The following is a 10,268-nucleotide window of genomic DNA, read 5'->3' on the forward strand; positions in this document are numbered from 1 at the left end:
GTCACATGAAGCCAGCAAAGTCAATCACCATAATCAACGATCTTGAGAAGTTTAGTGAAAAAACAATAGCCCCGCTGCAACAAACCAATACATAGCCAACAAACACATGAGAGCAATCATCACACCCCCCAGTCCCTTCCTTGGTAGATCACAAGCCTCAAACCCCACGGCAGTGTCCCCTTCACTCCATGTCAGGCGTGGCAATACAATCAATTAGGATGGGTCACATGAAGACAAGAAGCTACCAGAAAACCGATAGCTATCCTCCCGCTCATCTCCCAGTCTCTAACTCGGCTAGTTATCAAACCACTATTCTCCATAGCAGTGACTCCCCAATCACTCTTGGCAGAGATGGCTCAAAACTGTCCTCATATCGAGTCACATGAGGATCACACGATCAATCATCATGAAGTAACCAACTACAAAAGGTCCGCTGCATTGTGGCTAATAAAAATATATGGGCTCACCAATAAAAATGAGACCCCACACAAAATAGTAGGCCCATTTAATAATACAACCATGAAGTCCAAATGGGCCCCACCGATTTCTTCATAAAAACCAAGTTTCCGGAGGCCCAAAAATTGCCCACCGCCAGTCCACTCCACGCCCCCAATTAATAATACAACCATGAAATTCAAAAGCAATAAGATGGCTGAGATGGCTGACCCACGTTTACTTCACTAATACAAAAAGTATATATAATATATTTATATATACCACTTACACTCCTGCCCACCAAATAAACTTGGCGGGCCCCACTTTAACCAATTGAACTGTCCCACGTGAATTGCCTGGCCTATCAAACTAATTCGGCCCACTACAATACAAGTATATATATAATATATATATAACTCACACGGATCAGAAAATCCCTCCCAGTGATACGCCACGTGATGGACCAAACCACATGCAACAGCTAGCTACACCGCAAACCCAAAAGCTACCGTGATAGGCAAACCAACAGCACAAAACGAAACAGTAGGCCACCATGAATTTTCTGAAAGATTTTCAAATTGAATTTGAACCCGCACGTGGCCCGCCTACATTTCCAACACACGATATAATAAAGATATTATGCACAGCCTGTATACAGCAGAAAGGCCATATCACAACGCTGCACAATATTCAACGCCACTCGCTCAAGGAGCGTGCAACACCAACCTGAGAAACGAACTTCATCCTAAACGCAGAAGCAATGACTCCGGTAAACTCCATGGCCGGAGCTACAAACCGTGACCCTCCCACAATTCTGGACGGAGCATAACAGGAGCACACCGACAACCAGAACACGCCGATGATCTCTGAACACCCACCAAAGATAACACAGACCACCACGGTGATGGAGGCCATCGCCATGACCAGCAACCATCATACCGAAGCTGGACAGAATCCATCAAACACCATTCACCAACTCAACAGGCACTCCGGCAGCGAAACACAACTGCATGGAGGTGAACCTGCAAGCGGAGAAACCCGTCTATACAACCACCATAAAAACAGCAGATCGGCGACCAAGACAGCCCCACTGCTAATATCAATCATCTTCACCTCTAGTCTAAAATCCGGCTGCCGGCCATGAAAGGCCAGAAAACCATAGCACGACCAGCTCCTAGCTTAAGCACCTAGTCATGGAGACCATCGGTCTAGCAAAACCACCGAACTGAACCAGCAAAGCAGCATCTCTGATGGAACTAAGACCAACAAACCTCCATAAACCGTGGACTGCCCTTGCTAAACAACCAGACAAACCCACCTCTGACCAGACACTTACCAGAAAGATGTCCAGTATGTGCCAGAACAAGAACGAATCCTAGAGTAACATCAACAGACCATGATTTCAACACCATCCGCAGGCTGGAGCTTTATCAGAAGACAACAACGACCTTGAAAACTTCAAACCCTCCTAAATCTGGACATAAATAAGACCAGATTCAGCAATAACACAACACATAACCCAAACCAGACCAAGAATCTGATAAGGAACCTCAGAAACTCAAAGGGTAACAACGGAGGGAGCTTTCTCTCTCTAGATTCTAGAGAGAGAAGCTCTCAACCTAATCCCCCTTCGCCACTAGGAATGGCGCTTATTTTCGAGCTTAAGTGTGAAAAAAGTGCATTTTTTGATTTAGTTCTCAAGCCTGAGTCCCGTGCTAGTTCCGTAAGTCTCCGCAACTTACCTTGAACCCTCCCGAGGTGTTTGGGGCATTGCCAGGCTAAAGCTTGAGGAATTTAGCTCAGCCATTCCGTTTATGAAGAATTGGTGGATAATTAGGTGGGGCACAGTCTGGTTGGCCTACGAAATTCGCAAATGAGTGGTTAGACTGAGAGCCAAAGTTCCCCTTCTACGATGGATATCACGGTAAAGGGAACAAAACCTTATTTGCCCCAAGGGGTGGTGTCTAGCTCGGCTAAGGAAAGGTGGACATCGTTCGGAATATGGTAGTCGCTTCGAAATTCAGCCATGGCACCAAGCAAGTCCACCAAAAATCGACATTTGCCCATTCGTTTAAAAATTGTTATGAACACGACAGCCTAGCTCAGCCTTGGTGTGACTTTGGATGGCTCGGCTGAGCAAACTCGCCCAGGGGCAAAGTGCAAGGGTGTGCCCGGCCAACCTAGTCAAGTCTGCAAAGTGGAAATAAAAGTGTCATGCCCAGATAACTGGACCGCGCTAAGTAAATAGGCAGAGTAGTAATATCAGCCTAGCTTGGTTACAATTGCGTTACAAACCATTTCTAATTCGGCCATGAAACAAGGCCGACTCAAGGTTTATAGCACGGTTGGTGTTCTATACATTTCTAGTTCAGTCGAGTACTATCCTAAGGGTCGCAAACAAGTTCATAGTTCGGTCACAGCACAATTTTGGATCAAAAATCATGTTCGAAACTGATTCAAAATCCAGTTGAGTGTGTCTTTAGGTTTGAGCGTGAGGTTTTTTGGATTTATGGTATTTGCTCAAGGCTCTATTGCATATAACACGCATATATGGGAGATTAATTGCTATTCTTTAAGAAAATAAACAAAGGCGTATCAATTAAAACAGAGAAAATGGCATGAGGAACTTACAGATTAAGGGTGTGAAAGCAGAATTCAATCAAACGAGCCCCTGCGACTTGGATTGAGACTTGGCAGTAGAAGATAAGGATTTAGAGTTAAAAATGTGAGAGGTTTTCCAGAGAGCAGATGAACAGTAACAATGGACGTTTGAAGACTAAGGGAATAAATGCAAAATGGAAGTAAAAAGGCGGGACTATTCAAATTTTGGAAGTTATGATTGACGGCTGTCACAGCAGTAGAGGCAATCAAGGGGAGCCACGTATCCCAGTAAGGGCGTGGTGTCAGCAGCGTGGAAAAGCGGGCTGTACTACGTCAAAGACGGGAAAACCGAGTGGGTTTTGTAGCTTGGCTAGCTGAAGTACTTCACTTCGGCTAATATCTTAGCACAGTTTGAAGGTAATAATCCCAATCATGCTTCGCAGATGGAACTAAGGGCCAATTGAGAGGATAATTTATATGCATAAACCGGGCCGAGCTAGGTCCATTTGGTTTAAGTATTAGGCCTAGCTAAGTAGACTCCACAATTCGTAAGGGCGCGCTTGCGGCCGAGCTAAGAGCTTTTATAGCTCGGTCTTGTGGTGTACAGATATCAGTCCAAGGACTGGAGCAGATTGGCTAGATGTAAACAGCAACTTGGACCGGGGTATATTTGTAGCATACTGGACTGAAGGTTATCTCAGTCGAATACCATCTTGGTTTTATCCAATGTAGAGCAGGGGCAGGCTAGCTCGATTGAGTGTACTACCGAGCTAAGGCAGGAGGTTAGAGCCGTCTCACTTGGTTGGTAGTGAGTAGGATGTTATCAAGATAGGGATTATCTTTGGGGGAGTGATTATTAGGAGGACTCGTATAAGGAGAGCTAGAGTCCTACTAAGATTGTGCTAGGTGGAATCTATAAAAGCTCATGATAGGACCTACGTACAGGTATCACAATTCTTATTCTCAAATACACAGAGCTTTTGTGTCTATAGTCTATTTGCTGACTTAGGCATCGGAAGGGTTTCCGACACACCCATCAGCTAACTCACGTTTGTATTTTCAGGTGATAAGACGACGACGTTTGAAGGAGTGCAAACTTAATCAACAGAATTATACGAGAAATTATTTCGTGCTCATACAATTTTAATAAAATAAATAAAAATTCAACTTTTTAACCAGCCTACCAAAATAATCTCTCTTCATCCTCTCCATCCCAGCCCCAACCCGAAGCTTCGTTTTTCCACCCTCTTCTACATATATATAAACATATAAATATATACATGGGTGAGAGGCGAGAGAGAGAGAGAGAGATATGGGGGTGGAGATTGTGGAGCCAAACACATGCATTCGGGGTTGCTGCCGGAGCGACTCAATTCCTCTGCATCTCCCACCTTCTTCCTTCTCTCTCTTAAACCCAATTGCTCGAGGTATCAATCAATATATATGTGTGTATTTGTCTTTTTGTTTCTCAATTGCAATTCAAAGAGAGAGCTTAATTTGTGGCTCTTAATTTGTACCCCTCTTTGGCTTTGCTCTCACATTGGCTTTGTTGTTGTGAATGTGAAACTGAATTGGTGTGTATTCATTTTGTTTCAGGAGCAGAAAGTGTGGTTTATGAAGCTGTTTTGGATGGAAACAAGGTTGCTGTGAAAAAACCCATTTTGTCTACCTCTGATCACATTGATAAATTCCACAAGGAATTGCAAATGCTATGGTCATTTCTACTCTCTGTCTCTCTCTCTCTCTCTCTCTCTCTCCATATATACATTAGCTCATTTTGTCCTATTTAGTACACAAATATTCTCCACCTTTTCTCATTTTCTATCTCTGCCTTACGTGAATTCCAAATTAGCAAATCCCCTTTTTGTGTGTATATACATGTGTGTGTGTGTCTCACTATGTAAGTAACCGACTATAGTGTGATGATCAAGGCCTGCCCTAAGCAGACTCTTGAAATTGGAGCCTTTTATATATAATCATTAAAAAAATTGCATGTAAAATAGTAAGTATTTACATTTTATATATATATATATATATATATATTTAAATTTGCTATTACCCGCACAAATTTAGCTTGCAGATATAATTACTAAAATTTACTTACACAAATTAAGACATGAGGAAAAATCATTACAAGAGCTCAAAATGATAAGAATATTGTCTTGTTAGTTTTATAATTTAACCAAATTCAGTTTACAAAAAGGTATCAGTTAAATAATACCAAATAAAAATTGAACCAACTACAACAGTGTATTAGTTAAATATTACTTTTCTCACATTTTTTAATGCAAAATTACTAATTAAGCTTGCATAATCTATAAGGACCCTTTAGTTTAGATTGTGAACTTAGATTAGTTGTACTGAATCCTTATTTTTGAGCCTACTAATGCTATAAGAGTTAAAATTAATTAGGGGCCCCTAAATTTTGTTAAAATTTGGAGGCCCTTGGTGGTCTTGCCTCAAGGTTGGGGCTGGCCATGATGCATTTGGGGGAGGAGAGGGATATTGGTTCTGGAAAAGGATGTTGAGGTGGTTTTAGGTAGTTTTACCATTTTATCATTTTGTGCAAATCAAAATAGAATCCAAAGATGTTTGAGCACAGGGTAATTCAGGCATACTAAAAATCTGTCAGGGACATCAATTAAGGTGTTACCTTCTAATAATAGTATAAAATATGCGCTTATATATGAATTTGTGTGTAGATGTTTATGTATGTGTATTTGGTTTGTTTATTTGAATGTCTACATATGATATGCGGGATTCTTTTTTGACAATTTGGTTATATGATGTGATGATGAAGCAAGTTAGATCATCTAGGAATCGCCACATTGGTTGCAACACATGCAAAGCCTCCAAATTACATGTTTTTCTTCAAAGAGTCCCTAAATTTGGCAGAGAAACTACACGTGGAAGAGTGGAATCCAACTTTTGATCAAGTGCTCACCATCTCAGTCTAGTTAGGTATGTCTTTGATGATCTTGGCTTCATTTGAGTTTGTTTTAATTTTGTGAAGTAAACCTTAATTCCTTACTCGTCATTGAAATTCTTTGTATTTTCTTTGTGATATTATGTGCAAAATTCCTCTTATTAAGGGTAAATAAGTAGTATAGATTAGGCTGAACATGACACTCATAGACTCATAGTGTTTTATTACCTGTTATGATTAGTTTAGGTAATATGAAATACTTGAGATGATTCTTATAAGTGCTTAGTTCACATTGATGACATGTTAGTAATGTGGTGTAGATTTCAGGTTTAGGTTCCTAACTACTGTAAAGTTATATAGTGAATCTTTCCATTGGTGGTTTTCTTGCTTGAAGTCTCTTTTTACTTTGAGTGTTGCTAATGGTACTACTCGTGCTCGGTCACAATTAGTACAAATGATGAATTTTCGGAATTCTTGGACATTTAGTCTTTTTTGGAAAAATAATAAATAAAGAAATATAGCAAATCCTTTAAACAAAGTCTTCTATTAAACCTAAATTGTTTTCAAAGCATCTTTTCAATTCTGGACGAAAACAAAAAATTTAGCCCTAGTTTTTGTTTAGATACAATTGAAGGAGTAAAATTGTAACTTAAATCATAGATTTGTGTTAGGAGCAAAACTCCAACAACCCCTAGCAATAATAATAATAATAATAATGATAATAATAATAATATTTATCAAAAAAAATAATATTAACAATTATAAAAATTAAGCAATTAAACAATAAACACCTATGAAGTACGGTACTCCAAAAATCTTACCGGGTGCGGGTACGAGTACCGGTACGACAGTACGCGTACCGGGTACGCCGAATACATGCCGAGTACGGCAAATACATTTGGGTACGTTGTGGGTACGGCATGGGTACAACACCAGTACGGCAAAATGATTTTTTTTTTTTTTTTTTTTCCCTCAGATGCTAGAATTTATTGCAGCCTTTATTATTATTCTTTCAATTTTGAAAATATCAAGTAATTTATTTCCAACACTCTTTACCTATGGGTCATGGTTTTGCTCCCTTTTGTATCCTGTTTTAGACAATCAAAAAAGAAAAAAAAATAATTGTATAACTTTTTAGACAAGTTGTTCTCTTTTTAGTTTTGATATTGAAATTTTGATTTGTATGTTGGATGTTTAGCTATAAATTTTTTAAAAAATTAAAAAAAAAAAATTGACGTAAAATTGATGTACCCAGCCGTACTAGTACCCTACTTTTTAAAGAATTTGCCGTATCGGTGTACCCGTATCGTACCCGCACCCGCACCCATGCTTCATAGATAAACACTTAAGGCTGCAAATTACTATTTGACGATTGTCATCGTCTAGAGGGAAAAAAGGTAATAAAAAAAAAAAAAAATGATATGAAAGTCAAAATGTAAATGCTTTGGTGTGTAACTTGAATTTGTTGATTAAGGTTGGATTTTTCTATTTATTCGGGAGGCTTTTATAGGAACAAATGAAATTACAATGGGCTTCATTCAATTGAAGGGTTGATATCATGTCTTTAACAAATTAGGAGCAATTGAAATAGGCGCATGCGTCGGATGCGCTTCGTTAATGTCATCTCACCTCAGGGATGGCAATGGATCGGGTTTTGAGTGTGAATTCTTGCTTTTAAACTCAATTAATTTAGTGATACAATTTTATACTTTACTTTACTATAAACCTGACAGTTTTGACCTACCTACCGCTATAGTTTACCCTACCCTGGCACAAATACAATCGGGCCGAGGAATTTTGCCATCCCTCAGGTGCAGTTTACTGCACTTTGTGCCTAGGTGCGGGCCTAAGCACGCTTTTGATAGCATTGGCTTAGATTTTACACACATTCCATAAAACATACGGTGTCAATGATTAAGGATGTGCAATCTACTACCATGGTGTGTTCTTAAGTATTGTTTTTTTCAATATATAGGAATTAGTAGTGTTTTTTGTCAATTTTGAATAGATTATTCCTGATGCATCTAGAGAAGGGAACCCAAACTTAGATTAGGTTATGGACGATTGACCAAAATAAAATAAAGAGATTAACTTATTAGTAAGTTTTAGCATGTTGCACAAGATTTATAAGAATGTCTAAACATATGAGTGATGATAATGAAGTATTTATGTCACGATGGACATAATGCTCTTCAAAAATTTTGATAAATATCCTTGAATTTCTGTAAAACATGGGAATAGCTAACGTGGAATATGATTTCAATTTTTAAAACATTCATGAATAAATAATACAAATAATATTAATTTTTCTAAATTATTTCCAACATCTCACCAATTTAACCTACATGGATAGCCTAGTAGTCAAAGGAGTGAACTCTTGGATAAGATATAAACTCAGATGTTTTGGGTTCAGCTCTTGCTGGCATCTAGACCCTGTCTTGGAGAGGTTCTTCTTCATCCAAAAGGAAAAAAACCTTGCCAATTTTAAAATTTGGTATTGCTACTCAGCATCTTAGGTAGACGTCCTAATTAGATACCTCTTTAAGTTTCAGCTGAAAATTCTTGGAATTACTTTATGGATTTAATGGTAACTACTGAACCTCTTCAAATTACTCGTCTCATTAATTTAGAAATTCCAAATTTGTTTTGGTTTTAGCTCTCGCTTCTTCTTCTCTATTTCTTTCTCTCAACATCTTCTACTTCGTTTGTCTCTCTCTCTGTGCATATTCTTCTCTTTTCTACATCTTCCCTAGTTCTTTCTCCTTCTCTGCATAGCTTAGCTTCGCTTCTTCTTCCTCTTCTTTACTGCTTTCTTCTTCTTCATCTTCCCAGCTGGTTTCTTCTTCCTCTCCTCTGTTGCTTTCTTTTTCTTCTTCTTCACTGATGTTGCTTCTATTCTCTGGTTCTTCTTTGAATCTATTATCTACTTCCCCACGTCTGCTACTACTCCTGCTACTGCTGATCTATTTGTTCTCTGCTGTAGCTGTTGTTTTCTCTTCTGCCTAACTGTTGTTGGATCTTTCCTCTGTCGCTGATGTTGCCTTCTCTCTTTCTTCTCTGCTGCTGCTGCTGCTGATGATGATGATGATGAGGATTTCATCCGTGTCCAATTACTTAATTTGTTTACTCTTTGCTTGGGTACCACGTGTTTTGATGGAATTCCTGTGAGAAACCAGTTTACTTGTTTGGGAGTTTGGGCTGAATGTAGTAAAGTTCTCCATTTGAGTTATATCACTTGAAATTTTTTCTAACCAAAGTACCAAACTAATCTAAATCCGAGTACATGGGAAGGAGAAACTTCGGAGCAATTTTTTGAAATGTAAACATCTCTTCAAACTCGAGATGGATTTTCTCCGACAAGAGAGGTTTGATGTAATGTGGTCCCATAGGAAAAGATTGATTGCTGATTACTGGCATTGGATAAGCTTATTGCTGTATGTCTGTTCCTTTGTTTTGATTCTCTGTTTTATGAACGTATGATAAGGTTTATACTAAAGTTATAATGATCATGTTTCCTATTTTACAGCTAAAGCTCTGCAACATCTACATAAACTTGGGATTGTACACAGGGATGTAAAACCAGCAAATATTCTTGTAAACGCCATCACCATTTTCTGATTTGTTTTGTTTTGTTTTGCTTCTGATCTTTTTGTGGGTAAGATTTTGTGTTTCCTATTGAAGTGGTAATAATATGTTGCTGCTTCCTCTGTTTTTTTTTTTTTTTTTGGCAGCTTGATGAAAACCTTCGTCCACATCTGGCAGACTTTGGTTTAGCAGAATATAAGAAAGATCTTAAACGAGTTTCTATGGAGAACTGGAGATCATCTGGAAAGCCAACTGGTGGTTTCCATAAAAAGAATATGGTCGGCACACTCATTTATATGGCACCTGAAATATTTAGAAAGGAGATACATAATGAAAAGTCAGATGTATATAGTTTCGGTGCGACAATAAAGTAAGAGTTTGACATAAAATTAATGATTTTTCTATGCTCTCTGCCACTTTGAATTATAGCAAATCAAAATGTTGTTTTATCCTTTGTACCTGATGATGTGTTATGAGACGGACAAGAAGTTTTTTGAAATGCTATATGTTGATGACAAGTTAGTGATCGTAGAACCATGCTTTGATACTGAAATATATAGCCTGCACTTGTGCTTGTGGACTCTGGTAGCTCCAAAAGGTTTATTGAGTTTTGCTCTACTAATTGTTGGCAGAAATTGCAGTCTTTAGTAGCTAGTCCCTTGTCATTTAACATTCTTGAGAAGTTGATGACAGATCCAATGATACATGTTGGACATTTCTT

The 10,268-nt window shown here is 38.5% G+C and overlaps 1 protein-coding gene across 1 annotated transcript; it reads left to right on the forward strand.

Annotated features, from left to right (window-relative positions):
- Window positions 1-1,354: 1,354 nt before the first annotated feature.
- LOC145788928 (protein kinase and PP2C-like domain-containing protein) lies at window positions 1,355-9,921 on the forward strand. Its single transcript, XM_082889265.1, has 5 exons — window positions 1,355-1,451; window positions 4,633-4,766; window positions 8,743-8,941; window positions 9,489-9,556; window positions 9,694-9,921. The coding sequence occupies exons 1-5, from the start codon at window positions 1,355-1,357 to the stop codon at window positions 9,919-9,921; spliced, it is 726 nt and encodes a 241-aa protein (XP_082745391.1).
- The last annotated feature ends 347 nt before the right edge of the window (window positions 9,922-10,268 follow it).

The sequence above is a fragment of the Camellia sinensis genome, chromosome 9 (genome assembly GCF_055761805.1).
Source record: "Camellia sinensis isolate YWXY chromosome 9, ASM5576180v1, whole genome shotgun sequence".
NCBI classification, from domain to species: Eukaryota; Viridiplantae; Streptophyta; class Magnoliopsida; order Ericales; family Theaceae; genus Camellia; species Camellia sinensis.

What these genes read in the sequence shown, in the direction of transcription:
- LOC145788928 (XM_082889265.1), top strand. Translation starts at nt 1,355, where the DNA reads ATGACCAGCAACCATCATACCGAAGCTGGACAGAATCCATCAAACACC. An exon ending in CGAAACACAACTGCATGGAG is followed by an intron (nt 1,452 to 4,632) that starts GTGAACCTGCAA and finishes ATTTTGTTTCAG; the next exon opens with GAGCAGAAAGTGTGGTTTAT. An exon ending in TATGGTCATTTCTACTCTCT is followed by an intron (nt 4,767 to 8,742) that starts GTCTCTCTCTCT and finishes TGCATAGCTTAG; the next exon opens with CTTCGCTTCTTCTTCCTCTT.